This window comes from Schistocerca cancellata, chromosome 2 (genome assembly GCF_023864275.1).
Source record: "Schistocerca cancellata isolate TAMUIC-IGC-003103 chromosome 2, iqSchCanc2.1, whole genome shotgun sequence".
Taxonomy (NCBI): domain Eukaryota; kingdom Metazoa; phylum Arthropoda; class Insecta; order Orthoptera; family Acrididae; genus Schistocerca; species Schistocerca cancellata.
The window spans coordinates 607,607,688-607,631,809 of NC_064627.1; the positions used below are offsets into that span (position 1 = coordinate 607,607,688).

The following is a 24,122-nucleotide window of genomic DNA, read 5'->3' on the forward strand; positions in this document are numbered from 1 at the left end:
CTTGTGCATGATATACAACAGGCTCTAGATACTGGCTCCCAGGTTGATGCCATATTTCTCGACTTTCGAAAGGCGTTCGACTCGGTTCCGCACTGTCGCTTGCTACAAAAAGTGCGCGCTTACGGTCTATCCAATGACATATGTGGTTGGATAGAAAGTTTTCTAACAGACAGGGAGCAGTATGTCGTCCTGAACGGGGTAACTTCAACAGAAACAAGAGTAACTTCAGGTGTGCCCCAGGGCAGCGTAATAGATGCTCTGCTTTTTACGATTTACATAAACGATCTGGTTGATGGTATTGACGGCGGCCTTAGACTGTTTGCCGATGATGCTGTAGTCTACAGGAAAGTAGTATCACACGAAAGTTGTGAATAAATCAATGAGGATTTGCAGAAAATAAATGTGTGATGTAATGACGGGCAGTTATCTCTCAATATTAGTAAGTGTAACCTACTGCGTATAACAAGGCGAAAATCCCCATTAATGTATGAGTACAAAATAAATGATCTGTCTTTGGAAGCGGTAACATCAGTCAAGTATCTGTGAGCGATTATTCGAAATGATCTGAAATGGAATGATCAGATTACACAAGTAACGGGTAAGGCGAACTGTAGATTGCGGTTTATTGGTAGAATCCTGAAGCGATGCAGTCATTCAACAAAGGAAATAACTTACATATGTTAGTTCGTCCAGTCTTGGAGTATTGTTCGTATGTGTGGGATCCTTACCAGTTTGGTCTGATTCAAGAGATTGAGAAGGTCCAAAGAAGAGCGGCAAGATTCGTGACTGGTACATGTAGCCATCACGAGATTGTTACAAATCTCGTAGAATGTTTGAAGTGGGACATACTTGAAGATAGACGACGCGCTAAACAGAAGGGGCTGCTCACTAAATTCCGAAATCGAATCTTCACAGAGGATGTAGAGCATATATTATTACCACTAACTTTCAAATCGCGTAATGATCATTATTCAGAGATAAGAGAAATAAGAGCTCGTACTGAGGCGTTCAGACAGTCGTTTTTCCCTCGCGCGATCCGCGAGTGGAACTGAGGGGGTTAAATATGACTTTGGCGCGAATTGTGCCCTCCGCCACACACCGCTTGGTGGCTAGTGGAGTATATATGTAGATGTAGATTTGAAACATTTGAACCATCCACAGAACCGAAGCACAAACTGATGTTTGTACAAGTGTTATTGGACTGTGTGGAGGCGAATAGTGTTTGCGCATGGTTGCCTTCAACTGCAGCGCGCTTCAAACGATGTGGTGTCGTTGTTCAGTAATGTGTCACTCTCCATACAACATAGATTTTCAGTCAGAGCGCAAAGCTTACGACAATCGTAGACATGTCTTCTGCAGGTCTAAGCACTTTGAGCTGAAAGGAAATACGACGAAAATTAAGTACACTACTGACCTAAAACGCAGTGTTGTGCAATATTTCGCCCTACGGCTCCCACGTATAGGTAGTGCGTAACTGCGTTACTATTTAATTCCTCCAATTTTTGGTAAAGTTATTCAGATCGCACACATACCAACTTGGCGTTCCCTGCATTCTTCCGCTCGGGCAGTATTATCGCATGACGTCACGGGGGCTTCGAGAATTTGACGTGGAAATTTTAGCCGTCCGTCGAGGGGGTGGCCGAGGGCGCGCCAAGCCGCTACCCACGCAGCCCCCGCCACGGCGCCTGCGCGATAGCTTCGTTGGCGCCTATATAAGGGACGTCGCGGCGGGGCGGCGCACATTCGTGGCCAGACTGCGAGGCGACGCTAACGGCAAGATGCGCTGGTGCTCGCTCGCTGCCCTCTGCGCAGCCCTCGCCGTCGCCGCGCTGCGCCCTCCGCAGGTAGGCGCCCTTCCGCAACCTCCCCGCCCTTAGCGCCATCAAACGATGGCACCAGTCAGAGCCATTCCTCAATGGATTGGTTCCAACTGAGCTTACCTGTTGTACACCTCTACTGATTTCCCTCTGTATCTATTGCACAACAATAGGGAAGGCCCTACTTAGAGAATGCAGCAATTAGAGCTGCAGGTCAATATAGAATGCCAAGTATTCTAACAAACAATTACCCATAGACATTAAATTTTTTAATCCAGTTTATTAATTTTCCAAAATTATTTCGAAGTATTAGATTTTGCAAACGTATATCTCTCTAAATGCGCCTTTTAATTTATTCTTGCTTGCCATTACGTTTCAGAAATTTTTACGTCGTGCTGACGCGGTTGTTTCCTAACCTTATACAACGAATCCGATGTCTCGGGGCATAACATCAGTCTCCCTGACAAAAATCCAATTTCTGCCCATTTTTCACGTTCAGTTTCATCACTCTGTATATTAGTTCACCTGGCAAACGTTAAGCAGCGAGTGCTGCAGAATGCTAATATGGCACTAACTGGCTTATAGTGGTTAGTTTCAAAGTTCGTCTGCTGAACTAATAAAATGAATGAACTTTATTAGGGTGTGATTCACATTTTGATGAAACTGAGCGTCAGAAAATCACTTGTAAATGTTTTTCTTTTTGTGTGTGTGTCATGTCAAAGCGTAAGCTTAAACGTTTCGGCTAACAATGTATGGATCTCGCTAAGTAGTCGAATTGTTAAACTGTTACCTTGTTGCAGCGCTACGAAGTATTAATTATAATATAAAGGAAAAGAATTAAGAGCGCCAGGCGGCAAGCTGTTTGTTGAAAATCGTCATGAAATTGCAAACCAATATTGATAATTTTATAAATCAAATAAAAGTGAATTTTATAATAGAAGCTGTTACGTGAAAGATCAAACTTCGTCTACGCGGGCACAATGTTAGGCGCTTTCTACCAGAGTTAATGTAAACTTACAAAGTAAAAAATACCTATTTTTAATAAATTTGCTTCGCCCACAATGTGACATTCATTTCATGGAAGGTATACAAAATTTCTCTATTAAAAAAAGACTCGTTAAATGTGAAAGATCTGAACCGGTTTTTACTCATCCCCAGACTTCTCGGACACATGCTATCCGAACGCATTATTGTCGCAGAAGGTATCTGGCATAAGACAGAAAACTTTGCTAAGGAAAGTAGTAGCTACAAAAAAATTTAATTTGTTAAACTGAAAAACCCTCATTGACAGGAAATTTCTTTCTTAAGTGTCTCTAATGCAAAAGGTGCAGAAAATTAAAGGAACTTTCTTCCAGGATCTTTCGGAATTATTTGTTAATTACTGCAATTTACTCCGTGTGGCAAAGCTGCCGAATTATCTAAAAGTTTCACTTTTGCGGATTAAATGACAGGTTTGAGGAATGATCTCTCACAATAGGGTAAGTGCTTTGCTTTTTACATTGAAGGCCTGGTTTGATGGTTTTGTTTTGTATATTTAATGCAGCTACAGGTAATAAAGTATTTTATGCATAGCCATAACGATAAGATTATAAACTATATGTAAGCTTATTTGCCTGTGGAATTGTCACTAAGCTCGATTGTTAAAGCTGAAAATAACTCGGGAAAGATGAGTCTTAATTTTTTGTTTATAATTAATATATTTTGCTGTATCGTCATTGCGAATTACAGTTTCGAAGCGTGACAATATACTCCAATCGAGATTCAGTTAAAGAAATTGCCTCAACAGACCCTGACAATATTTTCGTGGCCTCTCCTGAACTGTGCAGAGCAGTATCATCGTTAAATTGAAACAGTGTGTCTGATGAACCTACGTAAGAGGTTCTGTCTTCTGCGCCGAATACTGCAAAATTCTGAATCTTGCTTTTCCAGCGTGATTCTGACTCAGCTCAATCATCCAAGGGCAGACAGCTAGGCCGGAAGCACAAATTCATAAATGGAAAGAAATTTTGCTCGAATCCCGCAGTCGTACACTACTTTAATCCGTTGCGTATAACATTGAAAACCGAGTCTTCTCGTTCTGCACATCTCAGTCTCATATCAGTGGAATTTCCGCGTCTTTCACATATGTTATTTCAGGATATACTCACCATTTGTTTGTTTTCTATTCGTCATGAAATTGCGCAGTATTCTTCAGTACAATGCCGAACTAACACTTTGCTTTAAGTATCCTCTCAGCAGCTTATCATCTGCTCTAAACTAACATGAAGTTCGAGAAAAATATTGCTGTTTCCCTTTTTACATACACTTTATTTTCATGGCGACGTTGTCGTTCCTACTTACTGTATGTGCAAGAATGTCGCATTCGGTCCATTTTTAGAGAGCAGTCTGAAGTGGGTTAGTTACTTTGATCCCATTGTATAAGCGATGATACTGGGAAAAATTATGTCTTATTCTACATATTTTCACCTGTTTTACTGCTGCGTGAGAGGATACTGTATTGATTTCCTAAGCAACACTAAAAAAAATACATCAAAGCAAGTGATGTAGTTGTCAATAATAATTTTGCTACGAACGAGAAATTTATGTAGCCTATCAGTCTGAAAATGTAGTCATAGTCCACCGACTTTCGCATATTATGTACTATTCAGCGTATCACGGCCCCGCGGTGTCTCAAGCTGCGATAATATGCCATTATTGGTGTAAAGTATGTACCAATAATAAGGGGAAGTCCATTTTGCAAGCAACCAAGTACAAGAATTAAAGAAAAATCAGTTGCTGACGTTTTTAATGTGCTTCCTGTTGTAAATGATTCATGCATTTGTGACACTGTTTGCAATGAGGGTATGAGGTTTGTTAAGCTAAAAGCTTATCATTGTTTTCGCTACCCAGGTATTTTCGACAGTATGCTATACATAACACTTTCTGCACTTCTTCACATTTCTGTTAAAAAATTCTTGTATCCTACACCATATTGGACCTACAGATACACTTCATATAATTTACAATCTCCTGTCTAATTCTTAACTATGTTATGGCACACTAGGTGGCCAAAGCAAAATACTACTCCACGTGTTTCCAATAACATTTAATCCGTCTCATTTTTTTTTCCACCAGACTTTACGTTCACAAACTATCATCTCTTTTGGCAATTAATCACACTATAGAGACATTTATGTATAGCAAGAGCGGAAATGACTCACAAAACATTACTGCATTAATTTATCTGCTATCAATGAGTGCTTAATATGACTGACCCGACTTAATAAATAAAATAAAAGCAATCGCTTCAGTCACAGATTTATTGATAAGCCGTCAAGGCATCACAGGAATAAATTTATATGAGCACATCGACAAACGTATAAATTCAGGAACAAGTTAAAATACACATTCAAATGTGAACAAACAGGCAGAATTTGTAAGATAGTCGATCATAAATTTTTTTTTTTTTTTTTTTTGAGAACGGACTTTCAATTCAATGGACATTTAATTCCTGAAATACACTGCGATTTTATCTATAAATTTGTGATTGGAGTGATTGCCTTTACATGTTTATTTATCATTGTTATCAATGTTGTGGTATTAAATCTTACTGACAGAAACGATTGAATTACGTCATATATGTCTTGCATTTGTAATGTAGAAGTATCGGTGAACACTTTCAGAGCTGAAACATAATGACGTATCTCAAGCAGAACAACTAAGTCCATGCCAAGAAACATACGAGGGCTATTCAGAAAATAAGGAACTATCGGTCGCGAAATGGAAATCACAGTGAAAATCGGATGAAGCTTTGCAAAGATGTGTTGGGCAGTCTCTCTAGTACTCCTGTAGATAGCGTCACGTCACTCTTCTCAGTTCTAAGCGCACAGTGAGCGCGTAAAGATGCCTAGAAAATAGTGTCTCCCGACAAGTATGCGTGTCTCCACCCAAGTCTGAGTGCCTGCCGAGACATTTCGCTTGATTTCATGCAACCCCAAGTAACGTAACTATCATGCAGTTCCTTCTTCGTGACAGTTCTCGGCCGCACACTGCAGGGGCGATGAAGACGCTCCTGCATTGTTTTCAATGGAGAGTGTTTAATGTTTAATCACCCAACATACAGCTGGGACCTGGCTACTTTTGAGTTTCATCTCTGCCCAAATGAGCCGCTGGTTATGAAGACAACATTTTGGCACAGACAACAAGCTGCAGTCCAGCGTAGGAAATGGTCGGAAAGTACAGGAGGCTGCATTCTATGACGAGGGTTCTGGAAAGTTTGTACAACGCTACGACAGATGTCTAAGTCGGAGCGGCGATTTGTAGAGAAGTAGCTGGAATGTGTAGCTAAACGATGAAAACAAAACATTTTTAGTGTAATTTTCCTTTCCCGACCGGTCATTCCTTACTTTCCGAATAGCCCTAGCAGATTACGAAGGCATCGGCAGTGCGACCATCCTTGTCTGACAGGACAGACAAGGGTTCTGAGTTTGGAAGTCGTAACACATCGAATACTTCATGTATATTAATGCGTATTAATACCCGTTCATCGAATTAGCAAATAAAATATGGTTTCAGAACTAACTACTAATAAAATCTTCATGGTTTCAAACCATCCACTGTCACTAAAAGACGAAAAAATTTGTTTAGAAGCTTAGAACTTTAGAAACGTTACTAAGAAAATAGTTTCAAGTCTAAGGCAGTCTCTTTCATTCACTTTAAAATTGTTTTCTTATAAAAAGAAAAATCATCATGTGTAGCAATTGCCGACTCTTGCAATCCACGTACAGAAAATTTTGTTTCAGTAATATGTTGGAGAGAAGTAACCCTTGTCCGTTCTGTAACACTGTTTCTGGCTATCTACTGATGTTCCCCTATCCTGGTCAACACAGCCTTTTAATGTCAGTTTCCTTTTATTTCAGTCATAATCACGTTCTATAACACAATCGTAGCCGCTTTCGGCTACATTCGCCATCTTTAGGCGCTACTGCTTATGGGCGCCATTTGGCGAACAAAGCATTGATTGTACGATGATGGCCAGTGTAAGCCGAAACTGGATGTGTTTGTGTCGTAGAATGTGACTGCGTCTTAAATAAAAGTAAGTTCACAATAAGTCAATCACTGATCTCCTTCGACGAAACGTTGTTCTTTCATAACCTGTTAATGTAAGAACTTCTCAGAGAAATGGTGTACATATTGTGTACGTGTAGATAACATGAAAGTCAATATGCGAATATGGATATACTTAAAGAACTGCCTTGAAGGGCAGATTTTGTCACCAGATTCGTACTACGTGAACCTCATAAAATTTTATGAAAAAAAACTCAAATAATTAATTGAAGAATTACACCAAACACCCACTACTATTTTTTTACCTCATTTTGACATAGAACGTCTCAGGATTTCATGTAGCAACAAAGAGCCTACCTTGATGCTATTGTTATTTCAAGTTTTGTGAACCAATTTTAAATGTTGCAGCTGCTATATGTGAATAATGACTTCTTCCGACGCACTGTTATTCCAGGCGTATCAACGTCGGTAACGCATTGAAGGTGTACTTACCTTGGTGATGTAGTTATTACACACTTTTTCATTTTTAATGTCAAGCAAATGTTCGTTTTACTATATACAGTCGTATAAAACATAACGGAGCCACAGAGTGGGCATTAGTCCCGTGGTCGAGTAAAAATGTTTGTTTCTGATCTTGAATCAACAGTGTGATAAAGCTGCCTTTTATTCATTTATTGATAAAAATTATAAATTTGTTATCTATGGAGAACTAACACCTGAAGGTGGTAGAATTGTGGGGACTACGTGTACAGTAATATTGGCTTGGAATAAACATGTGTCTGAATCTAAAAAGAAAGCTATATATCTAGACGTACTAATCTTTTCAAATGGATTGTGCAGGTCTCGATTAAGGCATCTGATATCATATCAGAGAGTGAAACGGCCTATAAATAAAAGAAAAGCTCAACTGTTCGCTTACCTACAGCAGGGGTGTTCACACACTATCAGGAAATTCATAGCAAGCTTTCTGATACACTGATTCAATCGTAGGATTCTTAAGAATATGTCAGGATAAATGATTTATTGACACCTTTGCCACGACGAAATTTACAGTGGCTACTAGGGACAGTTATGAACTAGCAATTAAGTAGCATTCGTGGAGCATAGAATTTGATTTAAGTGTGTGTGGTGTCAGAAGTCAAAGGGGAAGGAGGCTCAGCTGCCGGCCGGAGTGGCCGTTCAGTTCTAGGCGCTACAGTGTGGAGCCGAGCGACCGCTACCTAACTAACCTTAGGTTAGTTAGGTTTAAGTAGTTCTAGGTTCTAGGGGATTGATGAACTCAGATGTTAAGTCCCATAGTGCTCAGAGCCACTTGAACCAGTTGTCCGACAGTATTTGAGGTCAGCATGATAGCATTTCGGGCGATGTACTTGAGGACAATATTATTGAAATGGAAGAGGATGTAGATGAAGATGATATGGGAGATACGATACTGCGTGAAGAGGTTGACAGAGCACTGAAAGATCTGAGTCGAAACAAGGCTCTGGGCGTAGACAACTTTCTATTGGAACTACTGACGGCCTTGGGAGAGCCAGTCCTGACAAAACTCTACCATCTGGTGAGCAAGATGTATGAGACAGGCGAAATACCCTCAGACTTCAAGAAGAATATAATAATTCCAATCCCAAAGAAAGCAGGTGTTGACAGATGTGAAAATTACAGAACTATCAGTTTAAAAAGTCACAGCTGCAAAATACTAACGCGAATTCTTTACAGACGAATGGAAAAACTGGTAGAAGCCGACCTCGGGGAAGATCAGTTTGGATTCCGTAGAAATGACCTTACGACTTATCGTAGAAGAAAGATTAAGGAAAGGCAAACTTACGTTTCTAGCATTTGTAGACTTAGAGAAAGCTTTTGACAATGTTGACTGGAATACTCTCTTTTAAATTCTAAAGGTGGCAGAGGTAAAATACAGGGAGCGAAGGGCTATTTACAATTTGTACAGAAACCAGATGGCAGTTATAAGCAGTGGTTGGGAAGGGAGTGGGACAGCGTTGTAGCCTCTCCCCGATGTTGTTCAATCTGTATATTGAGCAAGCAGTAAAGGAAACAAAAGATAAATTCGGAGTAAGTATTAAAATCCATGGAGAAGAAATAAAAACGTTGAGGTTCGCCGATGACATTGTAATTCTGTCAGAGACAGCAAAGGACTTGGAAGAGCAGTTGAACGGAATGGACGGTGTCTTGAAAGGAGGATATAAGATGAACATCAACAAAAGGAAAACGAGGAGAATGGAATGTAGTCGAATTAAGTCGGGTGAAGCTGAGGGAATTAGATTAGGAAATGAGACAAAGTAGTAAAGGAGTTTTGCTATTTGGGGAGCAAAATGACTGACGATGGTCGAAGTAGAGAGGATATAAAATGTAGACTGACAATGGCAAGGAAAGCGTTTCTGAAGAAGAGAAATTTGTTAAAATCGAGTATAGATTTAAGTGCCGGTAAGTCGTTCCTGAAAGTATTTGTATGGAGTGTAGCCATGTATGGAAGTGAAACATGGACGATAAATAGTTTGGACAAGAAGAGAATAGAAGCTTTTGAAACGTGGTGCTACAGAAGAATGCTGAAGATTAGATGGGTAGATCACATAACTAATGAGGAGGTATTGAATAGAATTGGGGAAAAGAGGAGTTTGTGACACAACTTGACAAGAAGAAGGGACCGGTTGGTAGGACATGTTCTGAGGCATCAAGGAATCATAAATTTAGCATTGGAGGGCAGCGTGGAGTGTAAAAATCGTAGAGGGAGACCAAGAGATGAATACACAAGCAGATTCAGAAGGATATAGGTTGCAGTAAGTACTGGGTGGTGAAGACTCTTGCACAGGAGAGAGTAGCGTGGAGAGCTGCATCAAACCAGTCTCAGGACTGAAGACCACAGCAACAACAACAATGCCATCATCAACAGTCAACTTGGGCAGATGTAGAAGGGTTGAAATGTCCCTCTGACTGGTTACGCAGGTGCCATCCAATGACTCGCCCACGTTCGAAGTCACTGAGCCCTGCTGATCGAACCTCTGTGCTGTTACTGCTTCTCTACTGATGACGCGATACACCCCACACCTCCTCTAATACTGGCTCGTCCGCTCTGTGGACATCTAGTGGTCAGTTACATATTACATAGCGGTGTTGGGATACTTCCAACAAGACAGTGCATTTATTCGAGTGCCTGTAGGCTACGATGACTTGTAGGACCGTGCGAAGGCGAAGACGCTAATTGTCGAGGAACACATTTTTCACCTAAAGAGGCTTTCTGCCTAAACCTTGGGATTTTTAGGCTGAGATTCATGTTAGTTGAAAATATGTAGTATTAGTAATACTTTTATTCATACATAAATCGCTTTTACAACGGTAATGGACATGTGCTGGTATTAAAAATTAAGAACAACAAAAGTAGCTTAATTCATATATATACTATGTGATAAAATGTATCCGAACACCGCCCAAGAACTTGCGTTTTTCATATTAGGTGCATTGTGCTGTCACCTACTGCCAGGTACTCCATTTCAGCAACCTCAGTAGTCACTGGACATCGTGAGAGAGCAGAATGGGGCACTCTCTGGAACTCACGGTGATTGGATGTCACTTGTGTCATACGTCCGTATGCGAGATTTCCACACACCTAAACATCCCTAGGTCCACTGTTTCCGATGTGATAGCGAGGTGGAAACGTGAAGGGACAAGTACAGCACAAAGGCGTACAAACCGACCTTGTCTGTTGACTGACAGAGACCGCCGACAGTTGAAGAGGATCGTAACATGTAATAGGCAGACATCTATCCAGAACATAACACAGGAATTCCAAACTGCATCAGAATCCACTGCAAGTACTATGACAGTTAGGCGGGAAGTAAGAAAACTTGGAATTCATGGTCGAGCGGCTGCTCATAAGCCACATATCACGCCGGTAAATGCCACACGACGCCTCGCTATGTGCAAGGAGCGTAAACATTGGACGATTGAACAGTGGAATAACGTTGTGTAGAGTGACGAATCACGGTTCACAATGTGGCGATCCGATGGAAGGGTGTGGGTATGGCGAATGCCCGGTGAACGCCATCTGCCTGAGCGTGTAGTGTTAACAGTAACATTTGAAGGTGGTGGTGTTATGGTGTGATCGTGTTTTTCATGGATGGGGCTTACACCCCTTGTTGTTTTACTTGGCACTATCACAGCATAGCGCGACTGCTACGGTCGCAGGTTCGAATCCTGCCTCGGGCATGGATGTGTGTCATGTCCTTAGGTTAGTTAGGTTTAAGTAGTTCTAAGTTCTAGGGGACTGATGACCACAGCTGTTAAGTCCCATAGTGCTCAGAGCCATTTGAACCATTTTATCACAGCATAGGCCTACATTGATGTTTTTAGCACCTTCTTGGTTCCCACCGTTGAAGAGCAATTCGGGGATGGCGACTGCATCTTTCAACACGATCGAGCACCTGTTCATAATGGGCGGCCTGTGGCAGAGTGGTTACACGACAGTAACATGCCTGTAATGGTCTGGCCTGTACGGTTCAAATGGCTCTAAACACATCTTAGGTCATCAGTCCCCTTGACTTAGAACTACTTAAACCTAACTAACCTAAGGACAGCACACACACCCATGCCCGAGGCAGGATTCGAACCTGCGACCATAGCAATAGCGTGGTTCCCGACTGAAGCGCCTAGAACCGCTCGGTCACACAGGCCGGCTCCTATACAAGACCTTTGGGATGTTTTGGAACGTCGACTTCGTGCCTGGCCTCACCGACCGACATCGATACCTCTCCTCAGTACAGCACTCCGTGAATAATGGGCTGCCATTCCCCAAGAAACCTTCCAGCACCTGATTAAAAGTATGCCTGCGAGAGTGGAAGCTGGCATCAAGGCTGAGGGTGGGCCAACACCATATTACAGCATTACCGATGGAGGGCGCCACGAACTTATAAGTCCTTTTCAGCCAGGTGTCCGGATACATTTGATCACATAGTATATATATATATATATATATATATATATATATATATATATATATATATATATATATATATGTTAAGAGAAAGTGAGTATGGAAATGGATAGTAATGTTTAATCAATTTAAAAGTTTTCTCAGCTAATGTTCATATTATTATAGCATTCTGTGAGAAGATTCCGGGTGCTGTGAATCGAATGCCACTGATACACCAACTTACGTTCAAGTGTATCGGTTGATATCTGACCACACTCCGTCGAGTAGTTGTTAAGTAATGTAGTCTCAGTGCGCTGCATTTGGAATTCAGATACAGAGTTTAAAGACATGACACTGTAGTGTGCAAGGTTTCGAAAGAAATGGACGCAGCCTTTTCGTAAGACTTTGCAGAACACAATACGTGGAGAAGTTAAAGGGAAAGATGACTTACAGTGCAAGGTACCGTCTTTCGTAGAGCGTCACCTCCGTCTGTATTGTTTCAATTTTGAGAGGTAAGATCCACTGTACTTGTATCAATGCTGAAGAAAGTCTCTCGCATTTTCTGTAACAGTAACCAAATTTGCGTTGAATACACATATATCATGAAAGGACACCATACATATTACTAACTACGCAGACCCCATCTGTTAAGGGAAAATACTTGAAGCATCATTATTTATTAGTCAGAGTTCCTTAGAATTACTGGGTGTCGATCCTGAGTGAGAACTATTGAGTCACATATTCAGACGCGCGGTGTATTTTAGCAACTCAGGTGAATGAAAGGGACGAGATATATGCAGACACTCATTAAAGTTAGTTTTTGGAAACAATAACTAAAAGAATGAGTACAGCGGTGAAAGATGTGTTCCACAGTTTTGATCAATTAAGGTGTTAGCTATTGTTATACAGTAACTGGTTTTTATACATTCCCAATTGGGAAAAGAGTGTTAAATTAGTTAATGTCATTATACTATTTTCATCCGTGTAGTACAAGGATGAATCATTTTCTATTTTTGAGGAGGTTTTTTATTAAACATTTGAATAGATTGGTCGGAACTGTTTCGTTTACGGTTTCCTCATTAAAGAAAGAAGGTTGTCACTGGGGACGTAGCACTAATTGCAGTAGATGACGGGAGAAGGAAATTACTATAGACCTTGAATGATCATAGCAGCATTCTCTTTGATTTTGGAAAATAATAGAAAACAGAATATAGGATAGCAGATGGGGTTTTGAAACATCCTCATCCTCCAGAGCAGGAGCCGAAAGTCTGTAACTTTTTCTACATAGTCTGCTGCTCTTATTTACTAGATTGACGATTTGATCACCTACACACTTGCCCTATGATAAAGGGAGCACTTCGGCTTTGGAAAAGAGTGGTACGTACAAAATCACGTCATTGCGGTAAATTCTATAGAGGGCTTTCTGGCAGGACAATACTCAAACATCTGAAGGAACACCATACAAGTCAAATTAGAGATTCACAACTGGAGGCTCTTGGTTAAAGAAGACCACAGTTACAAGATACAATACGAAGTCTTACGTAACATGTACAAAGGAAGGAAGATGAACCACCTTAAAACAATGGAAATTAATAAACAGATATCCTTTTAACTGATTCTCCTGTTGCTACTTAGTAGGACAATATTATTATAACTGAAACACACACAGATTGTATTTTCTATTTACAAGAACGTGCTGCAAATTAACACCTCGAATTTTTTACGTGAAAAGTCTTTAAGCTTTTTAAACAAAACAACCTTTATTAACATTCTAAATCTTTGTTCTTCATGTTTACACAATTATTTCTCAACACAGTCATTCTGGTGATTAACACAAGTCTCCCAACGAGAGGTTAATTTGTGGATACCGTCACTGTAGAATGTTTCATTTTGTTGACAGAGCCACAACTTCATCTCTGCTTGCACCGCTTCATCACCATAAAAGGAGGTCATTGAAGGTTTCGTTTAAGTTCTGGAAACAGATGACACTCGGATGGGGCCTGGTTGGGACTGAATGAAGGGTGATAGATGACAGTGAACAAAGGCCTCAGATTGTTGCAGATTTCGCAGCATTCGCTTGTTGTCTGTCATTGTCGCGCTAAAGAAGAGAGTGCTCCATTCTTCGAATCAGTGCTTTCGGTTTTCTGGGGGTCTTGCGGTAAACCGACGAAGTTGTCTTACACACCGCCATATTATACACTACATTCGGTGCCCTCTATCGACAGACGATTGCAATTGCGTCAGCGAAGCGGGAGAGTCGACCGAGCAACATGCATGACATGTAGTACCTGAAACGATGTTGAGAACCGAATCACAAATTGGGAGATATTACTTTTCGGCACAGCCTGATGTATGCTAGATGGGGTATGGGGTACTCCTTTTAGTTCATCTCCTCCTTTCCTCTCTCTCTATCCGTCTCCTCTTCCCCTTCTCTATCCGTATCTTCCTTCCCCATAACTGTCCATCACATGCTCCACCCTTTCTCTGTTCATCTTCTCCTTCCCCTCCTCACTGACCACCTCCCCAACCCACAACTTTCCGTCCCACTCTTTCTGGTCCTCTCTCTCTGTCCATCAGGCATCCCCCTCTCTCTGTGAATCTCCGCCTCTCACATCTCCTCCTGCCCCTGTCCGTATCCCCCTATCTATTCTCTCTGTGTTTTCTCCCCTCTATATGTTCATCTCCTCCTACCCCTCCCTGTCAATTCTTTGCTCTTCTCTCCTCCATCCCTCTCCCCCTCCCCCCCCCATGACTCCATATCCTTCTTCCCGCTGTCTGTCTCACCGTCTCTTACTTCCCCACACTACTCTGTTCGTCATCTCCAATCCAACAAGAGATTGGTGGTTCATAGGACCGCAGTAGGTCTTTCCAGATAGTAATATGTGTACCAAGTTTAGGTGAAATTTCCGAGGAGCTATTTACCTGCTGCTTCACCCATATATACACGTGCCACTTAAATTTTTCGCCCTACAGTTTCGTCTTCACACAGCTAAAAGTCTGCCACGTCACATCTCCTGAACTATGTATTGCACAATCATTAAATTTTGCAGATACATTCAGTGATATGTGTGGATACTATCCGCAAAATTCGTTGCAAGTAGAATTAGTAGTATATAAGTAATAAAATAAAATTTTATGTATGATGTGGAAGATTTTCACGCATCTCAGTCTTTATAACGTCATATCTCCTGAACTATGGGGCGTACAATGATATAGTTGTGCAGGTTCATTTAGCTGCATATGTGGATGCTGTCTACGAAATGTGTTTCGAAGAGAGTTAGTGGTAAAGAAATAATAAATTGGAACGTTATGCGCGATGATGCAGTTTTCCACCCATCTCAGTGTTTATGTTATATCTCCTGAACTGGAGCCGTCGAGATGTACGGTGTGCGCCACAGCACGTCGCTCTACACGTCTGTCGACTTGCAGCGACCGTTTTTGGCTGGAAGCGAACTGCTGTTCACACTAATCAATACTTCGCAGCTGCGCCTTTAAATATAGGCAAGGCCTCAAAAACAAATGACAAATTTCAGGATTTAAGTCGGTACCTTCTCGTTCACATAATGATTTCCCACCTGGCTCCGGACGCAGCCGAGCGTTCGTAATGTATGTCGGGCAAGTAGTGTATGTTACAAGTTCGTTGTGGGGCCCATACTTTTCGTGGGTACACTCATGGCCTATCTGTCGTACAATAGTAGAATATTTAAGGCACATTCAGTGCTAAATGTGAACACTGGCTGCAAAATATGTCATGAATGGAATTAGAGTAATAAATCAAAACGTCATGCCTGATGTGGCAGTTTTATTGCATAAACAGCGAAAAGTGTGATAAGCGATAAACGTTTCTCCTTTCATCATTTTGTGGGAGGTGTTAGCGAGAGGGAGTTTCCTAAAAGTTTGAAATTACGTGTAAACTACCAAACTCACCTCTTTGAGAAGTAGGTTTGCCCCCACAGCGCTTTCTTTCAGAGAGTAAGTGATTGTGTACCAAATTTGGTTGAAATCGACCCTACAGTTTAGGAGGAGATGTGGAACATACATACATACACTTTTATAATATGAAAGAATGTCCTCTCATCCAACCCTAGTACTGAATGATCACAGTTCCCTTACTCGCCACTTATAACTGCAGATACTGTTAATAATCCCATCCCAACCACCTCGTAAATTACGCCTACCATTAACATATCCAATTTTTTCCTCTATTTCAGTTACTTAGTTTCACTTGCTCTGTTAAAAACTTAAATTTTATAATTACAGCTATTTCATTTATCTGTTTAGTTTCACTTGTTTTAGTGTACCTGATTACAATATTGGACCTTTTGGTGGCATGAGCGTCTTTTACCCACGTAAAAGATGTCAAAACAACTTTTATATACTGTTCATTTATCTTTCCTCTCAGAACAGTTATTGCAATTTGCAATGTAGTTCGATATTTAATGTATCACATATTTTATTCAATCTAAATATTTCACATCTCATTTTCCCTGAAATAATCCCTCTAGTTTTAGTGAAACATTGACAACTATGATCTGTGAAAACCAACTGCGACACTCTAAAGTTGCCATTTATTAAAGAATTTGATCCCACAAAAATGTCACAGCCGCACATATTTATCTTTGTATCTAACTATGGCACAATAGCCGAAAACAGCTTTGGAAAATAATAAATACCAGCGGCCCCGTGCGAAATTATCGAACTTTTATAGTTTTAAATAATGGCAATATTTCGAGTATGTTTACTCGTTAAGATAGGGATAGTTGAGGGAGTGAAGACAAAGCGTCTTTAAAAATGACACGAACGACATGAAATAATAATTACGAATTTATGATACACCCTTGTATATACATTTACATGCGTCCAAAAATGTGTTTTGCATTCGGAATGTTTGTCCCGGCTTGTACGACGGGCAGAGACCAGAGACTGTCAGTAGGGCCACATAACCTATAACTTTACCTTGATAAACATTTTCAATTACTGTAAGCACGTTAGGCAGTAGTAGCAATAGATAAATCACAGTTCAAGGCGACAGTGACAAATACGTTTGTTGTTTCGTTAAGTACACTGAGATGACAGAAGTCACGGGAGAGCGACTTTCTCATATACATATGCCGGTAGTATCACGTACACAAGGTATAAAAGGGCAGCGCAGTATCGGAGTTGTGTTCTGTACTCAGGTGATCCATGTGAAAAGGTTTCCGTAGAGATTATGGACGCACGACGGGAAGTAACAAACTTCGAACGGGGAATGGTAGCTGGAGCTAGACGCATGAGACATTCCATTTCGAAAATTGTTAGGAAATTCAATACTTTCAGTTCAACAGGGTCGCGAGTGTGCCGAGAATGCCTGATTTCAAGCATTACCTATCATCACGGACAACGCAGTGGCCGACGGCCTTCACTTTACGACCGAGAGCAGCGGCATTTGCGTATCGTCAAAAGTTCTAACACACAAGTAATAGTGCGTGAAATAATGTGGGACGTAAGACGAACCCGTTGGTTAGGACAATACGGCATAATTTGACGGTGATGGGCTATGGTAGCAGACGAACAACGAGAGTGCCTCTCAGGAGAGGCTTGCGACTATATCGGTTGGATCCTAGACGACTGGAAAATCGAAACGTGTTCAGATAGCTGTTGGTGAGAGCTGATGGTAGGTTTTGAGTGTGGCGCAGACCCCGCAAAGCCATGGACCCAAGCAGTCAACGGCGCAGTGTGCAAGGTGGCGGGTCTCCATTGATGTGGGCTGTGTTTACATGGAATGAACTGGGTCCTCTGCTCAAAATATCATTGGCTGGAAATAGTTATGTTCGTCCGCTCGGAGACCATTTTTCAGGCATTCATCGACTTCATCTTCCCAAACGTGGTGGAATTTTTATGGATGACAATGCGCCACGTTACCGTACTACAGTTGTTCGTGATTCATTTGAAGAACATTCTGGGCAAATTGATCGAATGATTTAACCATCCAGATGGCCTCATATGAATCCTATCGAACGTTTATGGGACGTAATCTAGATGTCAGTTCGTGCACGAAATCCTGCGCCGGCAGCATTTTCACAGTTATGGATCGTTGTAGAGCAGCATGATTCAGTATTTCTGCAGGTCCCTTCCAACAACGCGTCGAGACCATACCACGTCGAGCTGCAGCACCACGCCTGGCAAGAGAAGGTCGGGTACAATATTAGGAAGTAACCCATGACTTTTGGCATCTCGTTGTGGAGTCCTTTAGAAAAGTCAACTTGTACGACGCGCTAAGAAAATGGAGTACCGCAGTGGTGACGGTTATTGCCTATTACAGTACTGTATACAAATTATTCAGTTAATAAATACGTTAAAACGAATAAAACGGTATTTGGTATACGATAATTTGAAAAAGGAGTCTCTTATTCGTGAATCATGGGTTAGCTTCGTAAAATAAGTTTATGAAGCTGGGCACCCCTGACACCCTTTTGCCTATAATAGATAAATGTCTCCTTTATGGTTAAATTTTCCACAGATAGTTTTAGCGCAAAATAGATATGCAATGTCAGAAGCCGTTTAAAAGACTTTTCTAACGATATTTCATTCATCCGTATATGATAGTATGTGTTGAGAAAAAGGGATGTGGACTTGAGAAATAATATATTTGATTGCAGAATATTAAGCGAATGTCGTGTGATTTTTCAATCATACTTTTGCATTTTATTATCGTCTTTGAAGAAAACGAGTTGATTTATTTTAAATAAAAGTAGCTATTAGGTGTGTAATACTATATATCGTGTGTTTATAATAAAAGAGAGAATTTGTTACGGATGATTATGTTCGTTTATAAATTTTACTTTAGTTTAGAAAATCGTAAATGGGAGAATATACAGATTTAGTCACATGAAAAAAATTGTTGAAACTACTCACTGATTTCGCTTAACCTACTGAGTTCCAAGTCTTGCTACCTTCCAGCAGACAAATAACTGTTTCTTACATTTCGGTACCCACGTCAACGGCTAATATTGTGCCCTGAGGTATCGAAAGTTTCTGCGTTTACTGTTTTTCTCAAATGTAAAAAAATATAACGAAGTAAAACGTCCCTTACTACTCACGTGTTAGAGAAAACTACTTCTATCTGATGATTAGGTAGTAGAGCGTAAAGCTCAGAAAATGTGTTTTATTTGGTAAGCACGCGTGGACTGTTGGAAAAGGTTCACCTTGTCCGAACAAGAGAGAAATTTTAACAGCTGTAGAGAATCTTCTCGGATATTTAGGGGAAACACAAGGATTTGTCTGTATTACAGTCTTTGGGCACAATTCTTGCAAGTATTTCTCCAGTTTATTCGACATCCTTAGATTTTTAAATATGTTTGATGTAATCGTCTAGAACTGTGATTTGAATTGAGCCGGTAGACGTACTTCATCCTCTAACTTTAAATACAGCTTTCATGGAAACCAATGTAAACCTTGATATCACCTGACTTGTAGTAGGATTGTACGATACCTAAGTAAATTTGGCCCAGTTTCTTGAACAAAATACGAAATATTGCAATATATCGACTGCCGACGACTTTAGTTCGACCGTCGAGAAAAAAAAAGTTTAAATGTCCTCTATGGTCTACATCATAATACATACTCCGCAAGCCGCCGTGTGGTACGTGGCAGATGGAACCCTATATCACTGCCGGCCGAAGTGGCCGTGCGGTTAAAAGCGCTGCAGTCTGGCACCGCAAGACCACTACGGTCGCAGGTTCGAATCCTGCCTCGGGCATGGATGTGTGTGAAGTCCTTAGGTTAGTTAGGTTTAACTAGTTCTAAGTTCTAGGGGACTAATGACCTCAGCAGTTGAGTCCCATAGTGCTCAGAGCCATTTGAACCATTTTTGAACCCTATATCACTACTAGTCATTTCCTTCCCTGCTCTACTCGCAAAGAGAGCGAAGGAAAAGCGATTATCTTGTATTCGTTGTCATTACACGGAATGTACGTTAATGGCAATAGAATCATTCTCCACTCAGCTTCAAAAGCCTGTTCTCTAAATTTTCTCAATAGTGCTCCTCAAAAAGAACGACACTCTCCTTCCAGTGACTCCGACTTGAGGTCCCGAAGCATTTTCGTAATACCTGCGTACAGTTCGAACCTACCGGTAACAAATCTATCAGTCCACCCCTGAACTGCTTCGAAGTCTTTCTTTAATCCAACCTGGTGCGAATCGCAAACACAACAGTAGTCAACTGTAGTTCGCACTAGCGTCCTATTCAGATGAAACACACTTTCTTAAAAGACAAATGTTGATGGTGTTAGGACAGCAACCAGCCACAAATTTACTTTCAGTTCCTTTATTCAAAGGGTACCGTTACCGGTTTCGAATCGTTGTGACTCATCCTCAGACGGTTTACAGCTTTCTTTATGACATTTGATATGTTTTTTACAGATTAATTGTCCTAAAATATAAATAATACATAATTATAAACGCGCCACACACAGATGGTTGCGTTACAGATTTTCGTTGCATGTGACTTACGTGAAACTAACACCATCAACATTTGTCTTCAAACAACAGCGACGGTCTCCATCATGTCATCATATGACAAAATTGCACTTTCTTAAAAGTCTCCCAATAAACCGAAGTCGGCCATTAGCTTTCCCTGCTACAGTACGTACATGCTCGTTCCATTTCATACTCCTTTTCAACGTTATACCTATATACTCGTATTTAATTGACGTGACTGTGTCAAGCAGTACATTAGTAACGCTTCACTCGAAAATTTTCCTTCTCGTATACATTAACTTACACTTTCCTAGATTTAGAGCTACATGCCACTCATCACACCAACTAGAAATTTTGTCTAAGTCATCTTAAATCCTCCTACAGTCACTCAATGACGAGACAATCCCATACATCACAGAATCATCAGCAAACAACGGCAGATTGTTGCTCGTCCTTTTCTCCACACAATTAATGCATACAGAAGATAATGGCGATCCTATCACACTTCCTTGGGGCAATGCTAACGATACCCTTGAGTCTCATCAACTCGCCATCGAGGACAGTATATTGGAGCTGTTGTTGAAGAAGTCTTCGAGCCACTCACATATCTGGGAACCTATTCCGTATGCTTGCACCTTCATTAACAGTCGGCAGTATAGCAATGTGTCAAATGCTTTGCGGAAATTAATGTTCTCCTCCTCCGACCCCTCTGTTTGCTTCAAAAACATTTTGCCTCGGCCAAATTACTGTTAGTTTTGAGACGTGGAAAACATAAATTCCAAATGATAAGTTACCATTTCTTGCTCTTACTATACAGCAAATATCGGTTTACTTTCTTGTTAAGTTTAGTGCTGCAGCTATTTTCATGCACATACCAGAAAATATGAATATCGTGAATGGTATTATGCGAGCGTACAATCATTACGGGTTTCTTCTCGTCCTTAAGTTTATACAGCACAATAATGGTATAGTTGTTCTGCGCTTGTTCAGAACGCCGTGCCCTGATGCTGTTGCTGTGCTCCGCTTTCAGAGGCAGTAGACTCGCAAGTGCAAATAACCTGCCACGCCGCAGCATCTTTATAACCTTCATTTCAAGGCAGATCTTCCCCGCTGCTGCGGCTCTTACGCTGCCGCATCTGTTCTGCCTGGAAGCAAATTATTTTTCTTTCTTACCGGTCTCTACCATTCCGGTGAGGCAGCAACAGGATGTGGGCGGATGTTTTTCTCTTACGTCGCATTGTTAGCTACGTGAATATCTGATTCAGATTATCGTTTAAGTGTTATTCAGTGAGTTAGCTACATGTTTATTCCGTCTGGTGCGCATCTTGAAGACGTTGCAGGCTCCAGGCGTACTCCGCAAGTAAGCGTGCTTACTACCCAAATATCAAAAGTTCCAGCTTATGAAACACTTAAAAACAACCATCCTTAGCAACAGCGCTCCTTCGAGCAGTCCATTCGTATTTGCATGTATCTACGAGTACTGTAGGAAACTGTGCCCAGAATTTTAATTATCCTTCGCCAAAACATGTTTCGCGACTTGGTTTTGCTTTTCAACTTAATGCAAATATTAGTTAGAAGTATTGCACTGATTGTTTGATGATGAGGTCCCAAATTCCGAGGGCCGCAGCGGACGATGAGGGAGACCCACACAACCGTATTAGGCAAGGTCCAAGCGGTGGTGGTTTGCCATTGCCTTCCTTCCGACCGTATTGGGGATGAATGATGATGAAGACGACACAATACCCAGTCATCTCGAGGCAGGAAAAATCCCTGACCCTGCAGGGATCGAACCCGGGACCCCGTGCACGGGAAGCGAGAACGCTACCACAATACCACAATCTGCGGACACTGATTCTTTAATCATTCGCAAATTTTGCTAATTTCTTTTACGTATTACAGCACTATATGGTACGGTACGTACGTACCATACTGTGAAGTGACAGAAGTCATGAGAGAGTGATATGCACATATACAGGGCTATTACAAATGATTGAAGCGATTTCATAAATTCACTGTAGCTCCATTCATTGACATATGGTCACGACACACTACAGATACGTAGAAAAACTCATAAAAGTTTTGTTCGGCTGAAGCCGCACTTCAGGTTTCTGCCGCCAGAGTGCTCGAGAGCGCAGTGAGACAAAATGGCGACAGGAGCTGAAAAAGCGTATGTCGTGCTTGAAATGCACTCACATCAGTCAGTCATAACAGTGCAACGACATTTCAGGACGAAGTTCAACAAAGATCCACCAACTGCTAACTCCATTCGGCGATGTTATGCGCAGTTTAAAGCTTCTGGGTGCCTCTGTAAGGGGAAATCAACGGGTCGGCCTGCAGTGAGCGAAGAAACGGTTGAACGCGTGCGGGCAAGTTTCACGCCTAGCCCGCGGAAGTCGACGAATAAAGCAAGCAGGGGGCTAAACGAACCACAGCCGACGGTTTGGAAAATCTTACGGAAAAGGCTAAAGCAGAAGCCTTACCGTTTACAATTGCTAAAAGCCCTGACACCCGATGACAAAGTCAAACGCTTTGAATTTTCGGCGCGGTTGCAACAGCTCATGGAAGAGGATGCGTTCAGTGCGAAACTTGTTTTCAGTGATGAAGCAACATTTTTTTCTTAATGGTGAAGTGAGCAGACACAATGTGCGAATCTGGGCGGTAGAGAATCCTCACGCATTCGTGCAGCAAATTCGCAATTCACCAAAAGTTAACGTGTTTTGTGCAATCTCACGGTTTAAAGTTTACGGCCCCTTTTACTTCTGCGAAAAAAAGGACACGTGTATCTTGACATGCTGGAAAATTGGCTCATGCCACAACTGGAGACCGACAGCGCCGACTTCATCTTTCAACAGGATGGTGCTCCACCGCACTTCCATCATGATGTTCAGCATTTCTTAAACAGCAGATTGGAAAACCGATGGATCGGTCGTGGTGGAGATCATGATCAGCAATTAATGTCATGGCCTCCACGCTCTCCCGACTTAACCCCATGCGATTTCTTTCTGTGGGGTTATGTGAAAGATTCAGTGTTTAAACCTCCTCTACCAAGAAACGTGCCAGAACTGAGAGCTCGCATCAACGATGCTTTCGAACTCATTGATGGGGACATGCTGCGTCGAGTGTGGGAGGAACTTGATTATCGGCTTGATGTCTGCCGAATCACTAAAGGGGCACATATCAAACATTTGTGAATGCCTAAAACAACTTTTTGAGTTTTTGTATGTGTGTGCAAAGCATTGTGAAAATATCTCAAATAATAAAGTTATTGTAGAGCTGTGAAATCGCTTCAATCATTTGTAATAACCCTGTACATATGGCAATAGTATAGCGTATGCATGGTATTAAAGAGCAGTGCATTGGCGGAGTTGTCATTTATATTCAGGTGATTGATGTGAAAAGGTTTCCGTCGTTATTATGGCTCAGCGACTAGAATTAACAAACTTCGAACGCGGAATGGTAGCTGGAGCTAGACGCATGGGATATTCCATTTCGGAAATCATTAGGGAATTCAACATTTCGCCATCCACAGTGTCACGAGTGTGCCGAGAATACCAAATTTCAGGCATTACCTCTCACCTCGGACAACGCAGTCGCCGATGACCTTCACTTTACGACGGAGAGCAGCGCCGTTTCGTAGCGCTGACTGTGCTAAACAAGCAACACTGCGTGAAATAACCGCAGAAGTCAATGTGGGACGTACGAGGATCGTATTCATTAGGACAGTATGGCGGAATCTGGCGTCAGTGGACTATGGCAGGGAGACGACCAAAGTGAGTTCCTTTGGTAACAGCACGACATCGCCTGCAGCGCCTCTCCTGGACTCGTGACCATTTCATTTGGATGCTAGATGACTGAAAAACCAGTGCCTGGTCAGATGA

At 41.5% G+C, this 24,122-nt stretch overlaps 1 protein-coding gene across 2 annotated transcripts in view; it reads left to right on the top strand.

Annotated features, from left to right (window-relative positions):
* The first annotated feature begins 1,754 nt into the window (after positions 1 to 1,754).
* LOC126162266 (uncharacterized) overlaps positions 1,755 to 24,122 on the top strand; it is a 422,629-nt gene continuing 400,261 nt past the window's right edge. For both annotated transcript variants that reach the window (XM_049918659.1, XM_049918660.1), the window contains exon 1: positions 1,755 to 1,844. In XM_049918659.1, the coding sequence (XP_049774616.1) occupies positions 1,779 to 1,844 (66 nt within the window). In that variant the 5' untranslated portion in view covers positions 1,755 to 1,778. The remainder of the gene's footprint in view (positions 1,845 to 24,122) is intronic.